This window comes from Otolemur garnettii, unplaced genomic scaffold (assembly GCF_000181295.1).
Source record: "Otolemur garnettii isolate 467f Iridium unplaced genomic scaffold, OtoGar3 scaffold00059, whole genome shotgun sequence".
Classification (NCBI taxonomy): Eukaryota; Metazoa; Chordata; class Mammalia; order Primates; family Galagidae; genus Otolemur; species Otolemur garnettii.
The window spans coordinates 1,298,969-1,320,911 of NW_003852454.1; the positions used below are offsets into that span (position 1 = coordinate 1,298,969).

At 35.3% G+C, this 21,943-nt stretch overlaps 1 protein-coding gene across 7 annotated transcripts in view; it reads left to right on the plus strand.

The window, feature by feature from the left end:
* The window catches only part of DPP10 (dipeptidyl peptidase like 10), a 1,381,219-nt gene that overhangs the window by 1,011,336 nt on the left and 347,940 nt on the right, over positions 1 to 21,943 (plus strand). For all 7 annotated transcript variants that reach the window (XM_003792626.2, XM_023514792.1, XM_023514795.1 and 4 more), the window contains one exon: positions 5,299 to 5,393. In XM_003792626.2, coding sequence (XP_003792674.1) covers positions 5,299 to 5,393 — 95 coding nt within the window. The remainder of the gene's footprint in view (positions 1 to 5,298; positions 5,394 to 21,943) is intronic.

Consider the following 21,943-nt stretch of genomic DNA (forward strand, 5'->3'; position numbering starts at 1 on the left):
GGTGCCCTACTCACTGAGCCACAAGTGCCGCCCTTTTTCTTTTCTCTTTCAATCAAATTTTTTTTTTTTTTTTTTTTTTTTGAGACAGAGTCTTACTCTGTTGCCCAGGCTAGAGTGCCATGGGCCAATATACAGCAGCAACCTCAAACTCCTGGGTTCCAACAATCCTGCTGCCTTAGTCTTCCACGTAGCTGGGACTATAGGAACCTGTTTCAGTGCCCAGCTAATTTTTCTATTGTAGTAGAGACGGAATCTTGCTTGAGCGCAGTCTAGTTTTGAACTCCTGAACTCAAGCAATTCTCCTGCCTCAGTGTCCCAGAGTGCTGGGATTACAGGTGTGAGATACAATTCCTGGGTCACAGTTTTAATTTGTAATTGCTCCGTTTATGGATTGAATGTGGTTTCCTTTAAAAATACGGAATGTCCTATAATTTTTATTTTAGATATATCAAAAATAAATTATTTTAAATTAAGATTGTGTTTGAATTAAAATGCTTCAGAGAACTAGATCACCAAGATTTTTCCCCACTTTTTGAAACTCTTTCTGTATATAGAGAGATGATAGAGATATAAAGGTGGATTTAATTTTAAAACATTAAAAGCAAATTATCATGTGAATTAAATGCATTCTGACATTGTCAATATTAACACTAACGAAAAAAACAATAAGGTGACTTTACATACATGGAAGATGAACTTTGTCAACTTCCTTCCATCTTCGGAGAAGACCCTCAGAATAACCAGAAGACAACATTTTGAAAGAGTCTTAGAAGGAGAGGTTATGTGATGATATGAATCGAGTTGTGGATTTGAATTTGAGTAGTCAAGACAGTTTCTTCAATGAGAGGATCTGGTTTGAGTGGGCATATTTCATAATGTAATAGTTTAGGATTGGTGAACACATACAGACAAGAATCTCTAAGGAGTTGTATAATAGTTGTATGATCACTGAGCAATTTGCCCAGCTTTAGAACTTTACAGTTCGAATAAACTAATTTCCAGCAAATTCCTGAAAAGAAAATGAATATTTTGTGCTGATTTATGTATAGCCTTAAAGTCATGGACAAAAATTTCTAGAACAAATGGTGAAATCTTCTGAATGTGACTTCGTTCCTGGTCCTGATGGTGAAAGTGGTCGCAGAAGTCTCAGTTGTAAATTTCAATCCCCATTGAGAACAAAACTGCAATGTGAAATGCTTACTGTGTGCGTTCTGTGGAAGCAGCGTAAAACTTAAGGGTGCACTTACCTGAACTATCTTAGACTAGGATGTACGACGTTTTCCTTTTTGTTAACCAAACGATGGAAAAAGGATTGGACAGAAATGACAGTAATGATTACTTAGGGTACTGCAGACTGAAAATACATCCTTGGATCTTACGATAGATAGATCACTCGGTGATTCTATCCTGCCATATATTTTCATTTTAAAAAACTGACTGAGTTGACTATGCGTTCAGGATAATTGGCTCTTAACTGTCAATGAGCTGAAAAGAAGAAAAGATTATTGAGTCAAAGTACTAGATAGATATTCATAATGCTGTATTTTAAGAATGTTTCAAGTAAACCCACTTTAATCTTCCTATGTTAATGTACTTTACTCATTGATCTGAATCACTTATATTTTATTACCTAATATTAAATAAAATATAAGGTAGACAGTTTAGAAATGTAATTCCAGATTATTATTTATTTTGCAACAGGAGTTTCAAAACCGGGAGATTCCACTAGTGATTATAATACAAACAGCAAAGCAGAATAAATATGAGACCCAGAGGAGAAAATTCTAAAAGAACAAGAAAAAATATCCAAAGGAATTCATAAAGGGCAGATATTGGAAGCTTTTAAAATAATGCATGCAAAAATCCTCATTAAACACTATGCAAGAGAATTATGCTTGAATTAGAAAAAGGGTTGTTCTTTCTGCCAATACAACAATGAAGATCAAACAAACAGCACAGTTTGCCAGAGTGCAGATCTAAAGGTGTTTACAAATCTCGACTCTGCAGATTTTTCTTAAGTCCAAATAATTGTCCAATAAATTTTACTTTAAAAATTTAATTTGAAGTGTCGTCTTTATCTTTCCAAACAAGCTCCACTTTCTTCGACTTTGGTTCGAAGGACCAAATTTCCTTCATGCCCAGTAACAGCCCGTCACTCACCAGGATTGGATTTCCACTTACTTTGAGAAACTGTGGCACTGTGAGCGAGTCTTTCTTCTTCCCTTGACTTAAACCACCATTCATAGCAAAATTGCTCTCTGAGCTATTTTTTCACTCTAAAACCACACACCTCTTCCTTATTTGGGGCTCTGTCGCATGCCTTCCTCTGGGGAGAAGAACGACTTATTGAGCCCATTTTGCCATATTTATCTCTATGGTTCAATGGAAACAGAAAATTCATTATCTGTTAATTTGTTGAGAAAATATTATAAGGATTATTTTGTCAGGGCTTGCTGTTTGGCTCTTCTTGCTAATCTACATATAATGATATGCTCATCAAAATGAAGAAATGGCTCAAAGTTGAGAATATCAAAAAGATTTCAGAGAGAGAAGAGGGATTAGAACTCAAGGTCGGGGCTAGACTTTTGATCTGAACAAGTATTAATTGAGAAGAAAAGACAGGGGATCAAATGATCTGGCAAGACCACACGAGCACTGCAGGCGGTGAGTTTGCTGTTGAGACATAATCATACATGCATGATGGAAAGGAAAGAGAAGAAAGGATTGGAAAAAATCAAAATAAATATTTCTTACTTACCTAAACTTATTTGTTCTGCTTCATTAGAAAGGACAACAGGTAAAGTTAATGATAAAAAGAACACAATTTATTTATAGCTGATAACAGAAGTTTGGAAGGTAATAACAAAATCTTGCATTAAAGGTCATACAGGACTACCATTTAGTCCGTACAGTCAGCCTCAGGCGGTAACTGGGAAACCCCTTCTTTATCTCACTCTCCTTTCTTAAAAGGCTGTCCGTCTTTTTCTGTCTCCCAGGCCACAGTTCCAACATAGCACTGCCCCCATATGATTAAGGTCCAGAAAAACTCTTGAACTTATGTGCCATTCTTGACTGTAATAGTATTACCAGCCTCTGAGTGAAGGTGTTTCCAGGTTCTTGGGGATCACTGGGAAAAGAGTTTCAGAATGCAATCCGAGTGACAGCATTTATTGAAAACGAAAAGAAACTCTCAGGAAAGAGAGCTGGCAAGCTCATTAGACAGTAGCTACTGTCTGCTGGGAGAGCCACTGAGAGGAGGTCCTTTTAGGTCTTTTGCAGTTTCCTAATTGAGGGGAGGAATATTCAAGGCAAAAAGGTTGGCTTTTATTAAGAATTTGAGTAGTAATTCCTAGAATTAAGTTACCTCCCATTTTCATATTTTATATGGTTGCCTAGAAACTGTCACGGTGATTTCAAGGGTGGATGGATTTTAAAATGACTATGTAAATAATATTATAATTATCCAGAGTTCATGTAAGGTGACAGAGATAGCTCACAAGCTGGTTTAAGCTGGTTCTTGCCTGCAGTTATCAGCCCCTTTTGTTTAAGATTATTTAATGCCTACACCAATCAGCAAGCCCTTGCCTCGGTGCTCAACCCTATCTTCAGCCTCCTACTCTAACAATAGGAGGGTTCTACTCAACTCAACCCCCCCCTTTTTTTTTTTTTTGCAGTTTTTGGAGGGGGCTGGGTTTGAACTCACCACCTCTGGTATATGGGGCAGGTGTCCTACTCCTTTAAACCACAGGCACCACTCCTCAACTCAACCTTTTTGAAACACTAAAAGACACTTCATTTGGGTTAGTACAGGTTTCTTCTCATCATATAAATTCCAGGTGTAACTAATAATAATATTGAAATAATCAGAGAAAGGGTTAGAAACTTTTGCTCTACCAAAAGGATTTGAGAGTGTCACATGTGTTACTGAAGTTAATCTTCATGACCCACCATCCAGCGTCTGTTTCCTAAGTTTACAGGTGAAGACATTCAAGTTCTGATAGATTTCTTTTTTTGAGACAGAGCCTCAAGCTGTCACCCTGGGTAGAGTGCCATGGCTTCACTGCTCACAGCAACCTCCAACTCCTGGGCTCAAGCGACTCCTGCCTCAGCCTTCCAAGTAGCTGGGACCACAGGCGCTCACCACAACGCCTGGCTATTTTTTGGTTGCAGCCATTATTGTTGTTTGGCGGGCCCAGGCTAGATTCGAACCCGGCACCTTAGGTATATGTGGCTGGCGCCTTACCCACTTGAGCCACAGGCACTGAGCCATAGATTTCAAATTATATAAATTCATTCAATGTAAATAGTGGATCTAATGCCCTTTTATATATTGCCTTTCTCAAAGGAATAGGCAGGGGATTAGGGATGTGTATGCAATGCCATGGAAAAGCCTAGAATTTGGGAAAACTGGAAAGGAGATTTTCACTGACAAAAAGAAAACGAAAGTATTGAAAACTACTTCCCTTTTACCCAAACACACATACACACACACCTTTTTATCTCCTTGGTATCCTCATATATTCTCTGTCAGTTCCCCACCAGTTAATATCTTTGGCCAGAGGTATTCTTAAGATGATATAATATTCCAACAAATGTGGCTAAATTTAACTAAAGAAATATGTAAAATCAACCATCCAGAAGAAAGCAACTATTTACAATGAAGGAAGACATCATTCTAAAGTTGACAAAGTGGATTCGATGATATAGTCACAACCTCAAAGATTTTGATCTGTGATCACTCAGGCCAAATAAAATGATGGAGACAAAATTCTCAACTCCCTCCCCCCCAAAAAAAAGTTCAAGAAGCTGAAGAGGAATGAAGTGGTGGCCAAAGGACTTGATAGATGAATAACCCTCATGTAGATGGCTCAGCACCAGGATTCTTAGAACTCTGCCTAGTTAAGGCCAACTGGCAGCCCTTCTTGCAAGTGAAAAAACTAGATCACTCATGGGTAGTAGCTTACTTTGCAGACTGAAGACATCTTTCTTTGTTTTTCCTTTCCCACCTCAGAATGTGCAGCAGATTGCCCACATTTTAATTAATTTCCATTTGTTAAACCATGAATCTGAGTGGCCCTCTCACTGACCCAGTGTTCGTTGCACAACAGACCATGTGTTAGGAGGGCTTCCTGATCTTTCAGGAGAATTAATGTGAGGCAGACAGAAATCTGCTCAGGTTATTGAAGGCTAACAGTGACTGTTCTGATGTGTCTGCTTATTATGCACATTTTCTCTGCTACAGTAATTATGTTACCTAGTCAATGTGTTTGTCAATGGTTAATGTCTTTGTTGTTGCAGATACAGATGTGGTGTATAAAAGCGAGAATGGACATGTCGTTAAACTGAATATAGAAACAAATGCCACCACATTATTATTGGAAAACACAACTTTTGTAAGTAATGAATAACTAATGACTTTATGCATTTCGGAACTGTTTAGACTGTTCACAGATGCACATAACTTTCTATTCTTCATCTCCAGCATTCGCTAAGTATTTCAGGTGAAAAGTTGGGGCTACAATATCACTGGAATCAGATCTATTGATAGAAAAATTTCCCAATGAGCAACTGAATCATTTTCTTCCCATTTACTCTTCTTAATAAGTGGAGGAATATTTCCCTGATGTTAGTTGCTTAGAATGAATACTTTTCCAATATTTTCTATGTAGATTAGCCATACAAATGCCAAGAATTAAAAAAGAGTAGGTAGCCTAGTTGAAATTATCATTAACTTTAACTTTAAACCCCCCCTTTTAATTTATTCTTCCTGACTTCTTTCTAATCTGTTGTTTTATGGACCAGGGGAAGAGAAGGCTTTGTAAAATGAGCCTTCTGGTGGGGTTGATGTGTTTTCCTTTTAGATTTAGGATTCTGTCAGTATCAACCTTTTTTTTTTTAAAAAATGGCTGAATATATTTATATTGGTCTTACAGAAGAATAAAATCTTTGTTTTTTGGCTAAATCCAGTGTTCTTAAAGGTAGGAAACAGCTACAATTACTTACTGAGTTAATAATAGTGAATTAACTATTGGAAATGTTCAAAATCTAGCTGCCCAACACCAAGGAAAAATAGTGCATAATTATTTACTCATAATGGCACATAATTAAAGTTTCAGCATATTTTCTATTAGATGAGTTCATATAATATAGACAAAACATATAGGGCCTCTGAAGACATTTTCCACAAAATAAAACAATAAGGAACATTACTGGCTACTTTAAAAACTTATTTCTAGGGTGGCACCTGTGGCTAAAAGGAGTAGAGTGCTGGCCCCATATGCTGGAGGTGGCGGGTTCAAACCCAGCCCCAGCCAAAAACTGCAAAAAACAAACAAAAACCAAAAAAAACAACATATTTCTACGTGTAGATTTGGAATAGACCTTTAATCTTTTATTTTTTTTAACAGCATGTCCCAGTGGAAAAGATGACCATGAACTTTTTGTTGTTTATATATATTTAGAAAAAAAGATCACTAAACTCATTAAGTGATTAAATATGTATATATCTACTATATAATTTGGTTATTAATTAGTAGAGTATAATGACATTTTTGTTTTTCAACTACTCAGTTAATTCACACGTATTTGAAGAACAGTTACTCTCTATGCAGATCTTTTTAGTTCTTGTGTGGGGGATGTCAAGAATATATAAGGTACATTATTCTCTTGTTTTATTTTTTGTTAGTTTTTTTTCTGGACACAGAGTCTAACTTTGTGGTTGCCCCAGGCTTACTGCCATGGTGTCAGCCTAGTTCCCTGAAACCTCTGTTCAGGTGATCTTCCTACCTCAACCTCCTGAATAGCTGGGACTACAGGCTCCCACCACAACACCTGGCTACTATTCTATTTCTAGTCTTGCTGTTGCTCAGACTGATCTTGGACTCAAGAGTGCTTGGATTGCTCAAGCAGTCCTCCCACCTCAGCCTCCCAGAGTGCTACGATTATAGCCATGAGCCACCTACCTGGCTTAGATTGTTCCCTTTCTAAGGATATAGATTTCCTTTAGTGAAATACTAAACCTCATGAAAAGTTTTAGTAAATAATCTAGAGCAATATCTATCATTTCCTCATTGAAGGATCCTTGGGGATGCTGAAGGAGACGTTAGGTAATCACCAAAGGTATTTTCATCAGTAGAAAGGAAGCCCTTAGTAGAAAGATAGGATAGGAGGCAGAAAGCTGGACCCAGAGTGAGGAAAGGGTATCCGAAAGATGTCCTGACTAAAGTCGACGGGAATTGATTTTCTATAAAATTAGCTTAATGGAAGAAAATTAAATGTATTTTTTTATTAAATCATAGCTGTGTACATTATGGGGCACAATGTGCTGGTTTTATATAAAATTTGAAATACTTTCATCAAACTGGTTAACCTAGCCTTTACCGCATTTTCCTAGTTATTGTGTTAAGACATTAATATTTTACACTTAGTAGATTTAACATGTACCCTTGTAAAATGCACCGTAGGTGTGGTCCCACTAATTATCCTCCCTTCACCCATCCTCCTCCTTCACGTTTTAAAATGGAGATTACAGAACTCCAGGAGCCAAGCATTCTGCTTAAGTGCAGAAACTCAGTGATGAATATTCTGTGATGTGACTGGTCCTTACTCCCTTGAACAAATTAGTGAGATTTTTTCCCCCTGATTACTATTTATAGGGATTTTTTTCCCCAGTATTTATTCATTACCTTTTTAGCCCCTATAATACATCAAAAAAGAAAGAAAAAACAAATAAAACTTTGGATTATTATTTCTTTATCCTGCTTCTTTTGTTGATACTGCACACCCCCTGCCAACTGGTCTCATTGTGGTTTTCTCCACGTGCCAATTAATGTCATTTTGTCTTTATGCTTTTGTGTTAAATCTTTTAGATCTCTTTAAGGTCTATTTTTATTCTCCTCTGTTTTGGCCATGACTTTTATTTACCTCTGAGTCATATGTAGAAAATATTCTAATTTACTGATCTTCTAAGTCATAGACTCTCTAAACACATGTATGGTCACAACACAGATAATTAAGCAATTCACAAATCCTAGAAATGTCTGCATTTGATGGTGAGCATTGTTAAGGCAGGGGAGGGTAGCAAATATTTACATCCAGTAACCCAAAACCGAGAACAAAATCAAGAATTATTGTGATTTCAGAAGATTTCAGAGGAACTTGTATAATCATTTCTCCCAGCCCCAAGATAGCATTAAAACAATTGTGTTTTTGGCTCCGTGCCTGTGGCTCAAGCAGCTAAGGTGCCAGCCACATAGACCTGAGCGGGTGGGTTTGATTCCAGCCCCAGCCCACCAAACAACAATGGGGACTGCAACCCCAAAATAGCCCAGTGTTGTGGTGGGCGCCTGTAATCCCACCTACCTGGGAGGCCGAGGCAGGAGAATCACTTAATCCCAGGAGTTGGAGGTTGCTGTGAGCCGTGATGCCACAGCACTCTACCCAGGGTGACAGCTTAAGGCTCTTTCCAAAAAAAAAAAAAAAAAGGTTGTGTTTTTAAAGTTTACATTCTCTTAAAAGCTGAATTTACATGCTCTCCCAGCATTCTATTTTTCCAAAAATCTGTTATTAGGGCATAAGAATTCCATTCATAATGCAGGCTTTTCTTTCAGTAATTATCAATATTTTAATTATAATAATAATTTATTGCATCAGATAAGTATAGAAGTTTTGTAATAAAAGTGTGCTAAGTCAGTTGATAAAAATAAATGTATTTTTGATTAAAGTGTGCTTAATAAGATACATTATATGCTGCCAATTTTAAAAATTAGAATAGTTTAACATCATACTGCTATTTTTCAGCTTAAACCATATTAAATGTGATTACTGTGTACTTTTCACTATGTAATCTTGGTTAACAGACCCTATAAGTAAAAAGATTATTGGGCATGGCTGCCAAAAATGAAAAAAAAAATTTAATGAAATAATTGTCTTAAGGCATTCTTTTGGATTAAACTAGGTGGATTTCTAATGAAGGAGGATATTAGGGGGCATATAACTTCTGAATAGGAGGATGGGGAAGAAGTGAATTAGCCCCTAACTGCTCTTAATCATTTCTAAGTGTTTGGAAATGTTATCTCTTAAAGCCAGAACTATTTCAGACAAAAGCTCATTCAGAATGAGAAATGATGAGAAAAATGTTTCCTATATAGTGGCTGCACTCTTTCTGTTGTTGATATAACAGCAGTCATAAATGGTTTTATCAAATCAATTTTTTTGAAATTAGAAAATATTGTAAATATGGGTTCAAGCTCTTTGTCTTTAGATATTGTTACGATTTTTCACAAAAAAAGTCTTATGCACTAACACAGAAACATAATTGAGAAATAAGAATCTAATCTTAAATCTCTGACAGTAAATGCATGATATTTTAATAGCCTAAAATACAGTGAGGACATTCATATGTGGCAGCAGAATAATTCCTAAGGATATGTTAGCTACATATTTTTTGATTCAACTGTCCATTTATATTTGGTTTATTAAATATAATAATATAATTAATATAGTATGATAATATTATGAGATTGATTTAATTATAATTTGGTTTATTAATTATATTTGGTTCAAATGTCCATTTAGGTCGTTATAAAATAGTAGGTTTAACAAGGACCAGCGAATATTTATTAACAAATATGCATAGAGATGGTATTAGCTGGCTTGCATGCCATCATACTAATGTTTTGTTCTGTTTGTTGTTTTATTTGCTGTGCCTTGGTTCCTGGAAGGAATAGATCCAACTATCTTTCCCACTATGAAATCAGGAACGTTATTTACTGATCTTTGTTTGAGAAAATAGCTGCCCTATTAAAAAACAAACAAACAAACAAACGTAGCAGCACAAATGAAGAATTGATGGGTAAAAGCTCCTAAAGTTACACTTACCAAATTTGAGATAAAGAAAGGTCATCAGAAAATTCTGATTGACTATATGGCCTCATGTGCAGGCTGTAGTAATGATGAATTTTTAGCCGTATACATCTGTAGCCCAGTATTGATTGACATCAGTTGTGCAATATTGATTAACTAGGGAAGCCATGGGAAGTGCAAATATTGCTGTGTGCTTGAAAGTCCTGCTTCTTTTTCTAGACCAGCGTTTCCCAACTGGGGGTGACTTTGCTCCTAGAAGACTTTTGTCAACTCTAGGGACATTCTCGATTTTCATGACTAAAAAAGTGAAGAGTTTGCTATGGGAATCTACTGGTCAGGGACATGCATCCTGCACAGCGCTGGATGGGTCCCCACAACAAAAACTTATCTAACCAGAAATGTCAGTGACATCAAGTTTGACTAACCCTGTTCTAAAAAGGAATATGAGAGAATTCATATGATTACAAGTAATTTTTTTCTGAAATAGTAGTAAATAAGTAATTTTAAGAAAACTCTTCAGTTGTGGCTTCCAGCTTCATTAGCGTAAGATATATATATATATATGTGTGTGTGTGTGTGTGTATATATATATATTTTTTCTTTTTAAGGCTAGCTCTGCAAAGAAGACCAGCATGCATGAGTGGAACCATTTGGCTTTGGCTTACTTGCCTTTGTATATTTCTGGGTACTGGCTAAAAGTGGCTCCCGTTTGTTTTATTTATATATTTATTTTAAATAAGTTTCTGAGGATATTTCTAACTGGGACATTTTTATTCAGATAAGTTAATAACACTTGTTGGCTGTTGCCCACTCTTTTGGTGAGAAAGTAATTGTTTCTCTTTAATTTTGAAGTTACAAACAAGTGGCCCCTGGGGCCCGCAGTCATCGTACGAACGGCTTCCACTGGTGCACTGTGTTTACGAACAGCTGGATGTGTCATTGTCTCTAGACTGGGCATGACTCTCCCTTCACAATAGCAGTTATGACTCCCTATGGCTGGATTCCTTTATGTTTATCTTATTTTTATTCGCCTGGAAAATATTCAGGCACTTTTTATATCCACATCATTCTTTTTGAAAATCATTATTATATTTATTTAGATAATGTCCAACTCTTTGCCATCAAAGAAGGATCGAACTTTATTCACACTATCTATGTGCATTCAGGAAAACAAATGGAGGAATAATTCATTTTTCAGCAAAGATTGGACCATTCCTTCCTTTATTCTCTGAGGAATGAAAGCATAGAATCTACTACAAATATTTAGCTAGAAAATTTGCTCAAAATTTTCTGTAAGTTAGATGGATGTGAAAATGAAGTTTGACATAGTCTGAGAAGTGATGGAAAATTAGAAAGAAAAATTCTGATCCTCATGCCTGGATGTCTACTCAGGCACAAATTTAATCTAAAATGTGAAAAGAAATACACTTGTCTCCTTATGTTTGCAAGTGTTCACAAAGTTCCCTTCAGGTGAAATGAGCTAAATTTGCTCACTCCATATTCTGTTTTATCCTATATTACCATTGTGAACAATTTAGGGACTAGATTTGATGAGCAAATTTATTCACAAGGGCAAAGTATCTTAGATGGTATAATAATTTTTATTATCAATACTTTGTTAATAAAAAAATCCACTTTCATAGCTATATTTAATCATTGTGAATAGTTTTAAGTAATTCTTGGCAGAAATAAAAATTATCTAAATAATATAACTTAAAATATCCCTCTGGATAGGTGACATTACTGACATAAATGTCACCTTTTCTTTATTGGAAGTCCCTTGCTTAACTATATGAACCCGAGTTTGGTTCAGCCTTGCCTGATATGTTCTCTTAGATATGTGTAATAAAATTATTACAATTTTACTATTTACTTTTCTGAAGATTCTCATTTATTCTCTTTGGAGCTGGAGGTGTTTGTCAGATTGGATGCTGGAAGCCAACAGGCAGCTAGATTTATTACAATTGTTTACAACTGTTTTGGAATTTGTCTTCTTGAAAGCATTCTGATTTGTATCCAGGGGCAATCAGTCCATTTTGAGCAATTCAAGGCCCTAGTCATATGCCCTTGAAGATCTGATAGATTTACATGCCCTTGAACATCTGATGCATTTTTCTGCCCTTCATATTCTTTCTGAATAATTTTATAAATAGCTATCTCCTAGTCATGAAGAGCCAATTAGAATTTTTTAAAAAAATATTGGTCAAAGAATTTAAAAGTTCACCTATACTAGAGGAATGAACTTTTGATATCTGTTACACAACAGGGTGAGCATAGGTGATAGTAAAATGATGTATGTTTCAAAATTGCTGAGAGTAAATTTCAAATGTCTTACCACAAAAAAATGATGGGCAAGTGAGGTGATGGATATGTTAATTAGCTTGATGTAATCATTCTATGTTGAATGTGGATATGTATAAAAACCACACTGTACTACATAAATATTTATTAAATCATATTTAATATTACATTAATATATTATATTATTAAATTATCACTTGTCAATTAAAGTAATACTAATAACACATTAAATAGAACTTTGAAAAATAATAAAATACCCAGTTTTAAAGCCAATTTGTGGTGGAATTTAAGCAAATAAAATATACTTTGAAGGGAATTTTAAGGTCTTAAAGTTGATAACATAGAAATATGTTTATTTCTCCCTTTTGGGCTTTCAGAATAATTCATTCTTCAGCTTTATGGTATATAATTGTGTGCCGGGAAAACTTCTGCAGCCTATCTACACTATCAAACGCAGACATTCTAATAGTATAATGCAAACAAATCAGTATTTTAGCTTGCCTGTAAAACATGTATGAGCTTTCAAGAAAGTTCAATTTTTGACAAACATTAAATGATAATGGCAGTTCGTTATGGAGCTGGAATGCACTCACCCGGTCTCTGGCTTCACTTTAAATAAAAAGGAACAAGAAGAAATAAAGAGACTTGCCCAGTACATCTAATGCAGTCTTAGTGAACAAAGCAAGTTTGTCAGACCAACAAGGGACAAAAAAACTGTGGCTCTCAATGTACTGAGCTGAGGATTTTTTTTTTTTTTTTGGAGACAGTTTCGCTCTGTCGCCCCAGGCTAGAATGCCATCAGTCCAGCAACTTCAAAATCCTGGGCTTGAGAAATCCTCTTGGCTCAGCTTCCCAAGTGGCTGGGACTACAGGTGCCTGCCACAACGCCTGGTTAATTTTTCTATTATTTGTAGGCTAGGGCTGTGCTCTTGCATAAGCTAGTCTTGAACTCCTGTCCTCAAGCAACCTCACACTTTAGCCTCCCAAAGTGGTAGGATTACATGCATGAGTCACCACACCTGGTTTCATTGACACATTTTTGTGTACCTTACTGAAATTGTAAGAAAATATAAGAGTCCCTGCCACAAGCATCTCATAGTCTATTAAGACAAGGATGTACTAGTTAAATACAGTAGAACCTCCATAGTTGACTACCTCCCTACATTGACTACATCCATAGGTTGACTTAATTTTTGTAGACCAGACATATACCACATATACATATCAATACAGTAAGCCTAGTTCCTTATGTTGACCCTGTCAGTATATTGACCAGTTTGTTACAGTTTCTTAGGTGGTCCACTTACAGAGGTCCACAATAAATAGACAAATAACATTTATAAGCTATAATATAAGTAAAAGTGACATACAGAAATATAAAAATACAAGTAAAATATTACTTTCATTTTTGTCACTTAATATCCATATTAGAATTTCTAATATATTAGAATTTCTTTTGAAGAAGTCACAGAAAGCTTCTCTAATGAGATGAGGATGAGTAATGCATATTTCCTAGGCAGGAATAAAGCTTGAGAGTTATGGGCCTAGGATGAGACTTGAAGCATTACAAATTCTTAAATGGTGCACAAGGAAGGAGGAGATGGACGAGGTCAGGGAAATAGGGAGAAGCCAGATCATTGAGTCATGGGGCTGGGTTTTCTAAAATGATCAGATTTACTTTTGAAACAAAGATCTCTCTGATACATTAGAGAATAAATTAAAGTGGCTCAGGAGAAGACAAATAAACTATTTGATGACCTAGGCTTGAGATCAGAAGAAAATGAAATTATAAGACAGGAATGATGTTTCACACCTGTTATCCTAGCACTCAGGTGGATCACCTGATTTTAGGCATTTGAGACCAGGATCTTGAGCAAGAGCAAGATCCTGCCTCTACTAAAAATAGGAAAAAGTCTAGCCAGATGAGGCTGTGGGTACATGTAATCCCAGTTACTTGTGAGGCTAAGGCAAGAGGATTGCTCAAGCCTCAGAGTTTGAGGTTGCTGTGAGCTATGATGACAAAGTAAAAAAAAAAAGAGAGAGAGAGAGAGAAAAGAAATAAAATCGTGCAGAGTGAAAAAATGAAAGATTTTAAAATAGTAAGAAGTAAAGCAAAACAACATCACAGATAGTGGTTGGAGACCGTGGTTAGAAGTAAGTATCAAGGGTAATGTCTCAGATTTTGCTTGTATGACTTGATGGATGGGGACATTAACCACCGAGATGCAGAATCCTGGTAAAAGCCAATTTTATGTTTGCATAAACCCAAAGTTATGTTTGGATAAAAATATCTATTGAGCTATTTGTAATAAGTAACTGGAGAATAGCTATCACATAATGTTTAATATGTCAAATTCCTTGATTCCAGTATTATAATTAAGGTCTTAATTAAAAAATAATTGAGTAGGGCGGCGCCTGTGGCTCAAAAGGGTAGGGTGCCAGCCCCATATGACACAGGTGGCAGGTTCAAACCCAGCCCTGGTCAAAAACTGCAAAATAAAAAAAAAAAAAAATGAGTAGCTATTGACACAATTAATGAAGTTCTTATTGATGTGGAAATACAGAAACACATAAGCTTATATGCAGGGAGCCAGCCCCCCCACAGCCCATGGGGGTCCCCAATACTTGGCCATGATGAGGGAATGAAGAAAATAAAGATAATAGAAATAGAGTAGCATTTACAGAGTGGGCCCAAGGGGCAGACGTCATTTATGCGAGAGACTGCGATGGCCCCAAACTCTGGATGCACTAGGTTATATTACTTCTCTTGATCAGCAAATGGAAGTCATCTTTGTGCTTCCTCATGCCCTAATTCTCCATTACTCACCCTATTACCCTTTAGCACCTTCATTACATTACTTTTTTAAAAGATTTATCAATCAATAACAGGATTACAGAAAACAAAAGAAAAGGGAACATGGACTTCGGAGCGATATGCAACTCACTTAATCCACTGTGTTCCTGCAGGGCAGATTAATTGATGCCCTATTCATATCAGGAGCCGGGGAGAAAAAAGCTGAATCCTCTTATCTCATACCCACAAAAACTAGTTTTTCTTGCTCAATGAGTCAGCTACAGGTGCTGTCCTATTTAACCTTAAAATGGCTTCTCAAGCCTTTTCTGGCCCCAGCCAGGCCCTTAAGGACCCTTTTCCTGGGGCCCTTTCTGGCTTTAGCTAGGCCCTTGCAGGCCTTTTTCCTGAAGCCTTCCCTGACTTCAGCCAGGCCCTTGCAGGCCTTTTTCCTGAAGTCCTTTGATGTTTGTGCCATGCTGTCTTGTGAAGCCCCAGTTTAGTATCTTCTTTGTGGAGGCTCAAGTCCTCATCCATTATCATACATACTTAACCCTAATCATAAAACTTGCATCCATATATGTCTAACTCTGTTTACATAATCTTAACTTTGTTAATATTAATCCACACTATCCAAGACAAATTTGATTATCTTTTGCTTATTTGATGATCTATTATCTTTTGATTAAGTAGTTCTATATTTTCATCTTTCCTTAAATTTCTTACTAGTTTATGAATTTCTTAAAAGAAGAGGCCAACCAAGCCTTAGCCAACTTGTGACTAGTTAATGATAGGCAAGCCACAATATAGATATTTAATGCACTTTTTTTTTCAGAGATAGAGTTTCACTCTGTTGCCCTAGGTAGAGTGCTGTTGCGTCACAGCTCACAGCAACCCCTAGCCTTTGGGCTTAGGCAATTCTCTCTCTCTCTTTTTTTTAATTTCTTATAGCATAAATATGTACATTAATACAATCATGGGGTACAGTATGCTGTTTTCATTCTCTTACCTCAGCCTCCCAAGTAGCTGGGACTAAAGGAGCCTGCCACAAGTCCTGGCTATTTTTTTGTTGCAGTTTGCCTGGGGTCAGGTTTGAACCTGCCACCCTCGGTATATGGGGCCAGCACCCTACTCACTGAGCCATAGGTGCTGCCCTATTTAATGCATATTTTTAAATTATTTAGATTTATTTTATACTGTGGATATTATGATTTCTGAAAATATTTGATTCAGAGTGGTATGTAGAAGAACATAGAAGGAAAAAATTTAAACTTTTATAAAATTTAAATTAAAGCTACCAAAGTAATTTCTAACCCACCCCTTTAAGACTTTCCCTACCCATTAAAATTGTGAACCCATGAGATATGAAATAACTATCAACTAAAGTGGTGCTCTGATTATTGAAAATGAATAATATTTTCATCAAAGATCTAAGGGCTGAAATCAATTACTTGCTTCTCATAAGGTATTGTTATTATTTTGGAAACATTGTTAATTAGTAGGATATTCTAGAAATCAATATAAATGTAAGGAGAAACTTTATTTCATCCTTAAATGTATTCACTGTTTGTTTATATTCATTGAAATGTTTCTTAAACCTTAGTTTCAGGAAAATCTACTCATCTCTTAAGTAATTCACATTTACATAAGTATAAGATGATTCATCATTGTTATTTTTTCTAGGTTTAGTTGAGGGTAACAGGAAACTAAGACCTAAATTTAAAGCTTACTTTTAACAATTATGAAAGAATTTAGAGAATGGAAATTCTAGTAACTCATTCTGACTTCAATTATACTGCTCATCATTTTTTTCTTTTTTCTCTTTCTCCTTCTTTTCTTATAATAGAGAATAGAAAGATAGACCAGAGTGATAGATGTAGAGATATTTCTTTGTGTGTATATGTAAAAGATTTATTGAGATATAGTTCACATATCATATTTTTCACGCATTTGAAGTATTCAGTTTGGTGGGCTTTAGTTTCCTTGAATTGTGCAGCCAACACCACTATCTAATTGTAGAGTATTTTCAACAATCCCCCCAAACCCACAGATATTAACAGTTCTTCTCTATCCTTACCTCTCCCTCCGCAGCCATTAATCTGTTTTTCTTTAACTCTCTGGATGTTCCTATTCTGTACATTTCAGGTAAATGAAATCTGCACTTTGTGACTAGCTCTTTTTCCCTAGCATAGCACGCTGTAGGCTTGTTCATGGTGTAGCATGCATCAGTACTTCATTCCCTGTTACTTACTGCTCAATAATATTTCATCGTATGAACATCATTTATCACTTAATAAACATCTAAGATTTTTTCACTGTTTAGCAGTTATCAAGAATGCTTCTATGACCATTTGTGTGAATATTTGGTATAGACATATATTTTCATTTCATTTGGTATGTTTCTACTCTTGAGAAGTGGGGCTGTGGGTAATACGGGAAACTTTATAGTTAGCATTTTGGAGAACTGAAAAATTACCTTCCAAAATGTTTATCTTCCTACCAGCAGTATAAGGAGGCCCTGATTTCTTGACATCCTTTACAACGTGTGTTCTTATCTATTTGATTTTATCTATTTTACCCAATATCTTATCACGGGTCTGATTTATATTTTCTTTTTTTTTTAATTTATGTGATTTTATTCTAATGGATTTTTTTTTTTTTATTGAATGGTAACTGTGTACATTAATGCACTTCTGGGGTACAAGGTGGGGTTTTCACACACAATCCGAAACACTTCCATCAAACTGGTTAACATAGCCTTCATGTCATTTTCTTAGTTATTATTTTAAAACGTTTACATTCTGAGGTAGATAAACCTCAGAAGTGATCCCTCCAACGTAAGCTACAACCTAATAACAGCCTAAGAATACTGGGAGGAGGGAGAAAGAGGGAAGGGGGGAATGGGGGATTGGAGGGAGGGGGATTGGAGGGATCATTTGTGATTTATATTTTCTTAACTAATGATACTGAGGATCTGTTCATGTGCTTACTGACCATTTGTATATATTCTTCAGAGAAATGTGAGTTCAAATTATTTGCCCACTTTTTAAATTGAGCCGTTTGTCTTCTACTGTTGACTTGTCTTTTGTATATTAAAAAATCAAAGTTTCCTGTCAAATAGACTATTTCCAAAGTTTCCTCCCAATCTTTCACTTTCTGGATAGTGTGTTTTGATGTACAAGATTTTAATTTTAATGATGTTGAATTTATTTTTTCTTTGCTATATGTAGGAGTTTGTTCTTAATTTAAACTAATAGTTTTCTTTTTGTCTAGGAATATTGGAGTTTTTATTGTTACATTTAGCTCTGTGATTCATGTTGAGTTGATTTTTAAATAAGATGTGAGGAAGAGGGTACAAATTCATTCTTTTATATGCACACAATTATTCATATAACTATTTTTTTGAAAAAAATTATTGTCTTTATTGAATGATTTTGTCACCCTCGCCAATGTCACTTGGCCTCAGATATATAAGTTTATTTCTGTCCTCTCTATTCTACTGATTTATGTTTACTCTTATGCCAGTAGCACAGTGATGATTACTGTAGATTCACAGTAAGATTTGAAATTGAGACCTATAAGTTCTTGCACTTTGTTCATCTTTTTTTCAAAATTGGATTTCTGGATCCCTTGAATTTCTATATACATTTTAAGATCAACTTCTAAACTTTGGCCAAAGGGGAGGAAGCTTATCTTTGGTTTTGATAGGGATTGCTTTACCTCTGTATATCCATTTGGAAAATTTTGCCATCTTGACAATGTTAAATTTTCTAATCCATGGGCATGCACTGGCACTCATTTTGTTTAGATGTTCTAAAAAAATTGTAAACTTTATGTTTTCAGTGTACTAATCTTATACTTAAAAAAGTCATATATATTTCATTGTTTTGTGGCTATTACAAATCGTACTGCTTACTTTATTTCATCTTTGGATTCTTTGTGGCTACTGCCGAGAAGCGTAATAATTTGTGTAGACTCATCTTTTATCCTGCCACATAGTTAAACTTGTGTAGTAGTTTAGGCTATGATTTGGTGATTTAGGATTTTCCAAATGTAAAATCACATAGTCTGTTTAAAAGGTACTTTTAAGTTTTCCTTTCCAATCTAGAAGCATTTTCTTCTTTTTCTTGCCTACTGGATCTGGCAAGATCCTCAATATTGAATAGAAATGATGTGAGCAAATATTCCTGTCTTATCCCTGATATTAGGGACATTTAGTCTCCCTCTGTTAAATAGGCTATTAACTCTGTGTGTGTGCGCGCGTGTGTTTGAAAGAGAGAGAGTGTATGTGTGTGCATTTAGTAGGTACACTTCATTAAATTAGGAACATCCTCTTCTATTCCTAGTTTATTTAGTGTTTTCATCATAAATGGGTATTGAAATTTTATAAGTGCATTTTCTGCATTTATTGAGGCATTTACTTTTTTAACATTTTTTTCAGTCAATATGATGTTTTACAATCAATAATTTTTGGACAGTTAACAAAAGTTGCACTTGCAGAATAAATTTCATTTCACAATGGCATATAGTTTTTTATGTATCTTGTTGAATTCTATGTGTTGGCATTTATATTCATAAGAGATATCAGTCTGTGGTTTTCTTATCTAGTGATATTTTTTCCTTCTTTTTTGGGTGGGGGAAAGATTTTGCAAAGGATTGGTGTTATTGTTTGAACTCAGCAATGAAGCTATTTGGGCCTAGGCTTTTTTGTGTGTGTGTGAAAAATTTTCTTACTATTACTTTAATCCTTTTACATGTTTTAGGCCTATGTAAAATACAGATTTCTTCTAACATATATGTTGTTTTGAAAATTTGTGGCTTTCTAACTTTGTTCTTTTGAACAAAGAAATAAATAATCTAATTTGTTGACATACAGCTTGCATAGTATTCCCTTGTTATATTTTTATTTATGTAAGATCAGTACTTATGCACCTTTTTCAAGCCTCATTTTAGTCATTTAAATTTCTTATTTGTTTTCTCATGAATGTAGCCAAAGATTTGTTAATTTTAATTTTTTTTTAAAGGAACCAACTCTTGGGTTTATTGATTTTTTTTCTCTTGTTTTTCTGGGCTAGATTTAATTTATTTCCACTCTAATCTTTACTATTTCTTGACATCTTCCTTCTGTTAACTTTTCTCATCTTATTTTTATATATTTTTTAATTGAATCATCACTGTATACATTAATACCGTCATGGTGTACAATGTGCTGTTTTATATACAATTTGAAATATTTTCATCATTTTGGTTAACATAGCCTTCATGTTGTTTTCTTAGTTATTGTGTTAAGACATTTATATTCTACATTTAGAAAGATTCACACGTACTCTTGTAAGATGAACCATAGGCGTGATCCAACCAATCACCCTTCCTCCAGCCATCCTCCCCCTTCCACTCCCCTCCTTTATTTTTACATTTTTATATAGAAGGTTAAGCTATTAATTTGAGGTACATCTTTTTTCTTTTCTTTTTTTCTTTCTTTTATTGATATAGGTATTTACAGCTAGAAAATTTTCTCTAATCTAGTTTAGCTGTATACCATAAAGTTTGGCAGTCTGTATTGTCATATTCATTCTTCTCAAAGCAAATTGTTCCAAATTACTTTCAAATTTCCCTCTCCTTTGTACTATTATTGTCATACAAATTATACTCTTCAACACAGTAACATAATTAACACAGTTTTATAATTATTATTTGTGCAGCTATATTCTAAAACAGAAGAAGGCTTGACAAACAAAATATGTGAATGCTGTCTTTCATAATCCTGTGTAGTGACCTTTACTAGGTCTTTTTTTTTTTTTTCTTTATTGTTGGGGATTCATTGAGGGTAAAAAGAAAGGTTACATTGATTGCATTTGTTAGGTAAAGTCTCTAATGATTGTGTCCCATCCCCAGTAAGTATGTCACATACCATGACCTCCCACCCCTCCCTCTCTCGGCTCTTCCCTTCCCCCACCCCATCCCTCCTTCCCTCTCTCTTCTTTCCACTTCCCCCACCCCCACCATGTACTAGATCATTAATTGTGTTCATATAAGAATTGATACATAGGATTCATGTTTCTCCATTCTTGTGATGATTTACTAAGAATACTATGTTCCACTTTCATCCGGGTTAATACAAGGGATATAAAGTCTCCATCTTTTTAAATGGCTGAATAGTATTCCATGGTATACATATACCACAGCTTATAATCCATTCATTATCAAGCTGAATCGATAATTGGTTGGTGGGCATTTAGGCTATTTCTACATTTTGGAGATTATAAATTGAGCTCCAATAAATAGTCTAGTGCAAGTGTCCTTATGGTAAAAGGATATTTTTCCTCCTGGGTAGATGCCCAGTAATGGAATTGCAGGATCAAATGGGAGATCTAGCTTGAGTTCTTTGAGGATTCTCCATATTTCCTTCCAAAAAGGTTGCCTCAGTTTGCAGTCCCACCAGCATTATAAAAGTGTTCCTTTCTCTCCACATCCATGCCAGCATCTGCAGTTTTGAGAGTTTTGTGATGTGGGCCATTCTTGCTGGGGTTAGATGATATCTCAGGGTGATTTTGATTTGCATTTCCCTAATAATTAGGGATGATGAGTATTTTTTCATATGTTTTCTAGCCATTCCCTCATCTGTCTTCTTTAGAGAATGTTCTATTCATCTATCTCGCCCATTGACATATGGGATTATTGGCTTAATGTGGATTAATTTGAGTTCTCTGTAGATCCTAGTTATCTAGCTTTAGTCTGATTCAAAATATGCAAATATCCTTTCCCATTGTGTAGGTTTTTTATTTTCTGTGGTTGTTGTCTCCTTAGCTATACAGAAGCTTTTCAGTTTAATTCAGTCCTATTTGTTTATTTTTATTGTTGCAATTGCCACAGAAGTCTTCTTCATAAAGTCTTTCCCCCGGCTAATATCTTCAAGTGTTCTTCCTATACTTTCTTTGAGGATTTTTATCATTTCATGCCTTAAATTTAGGCCCTTTATCTATCTTG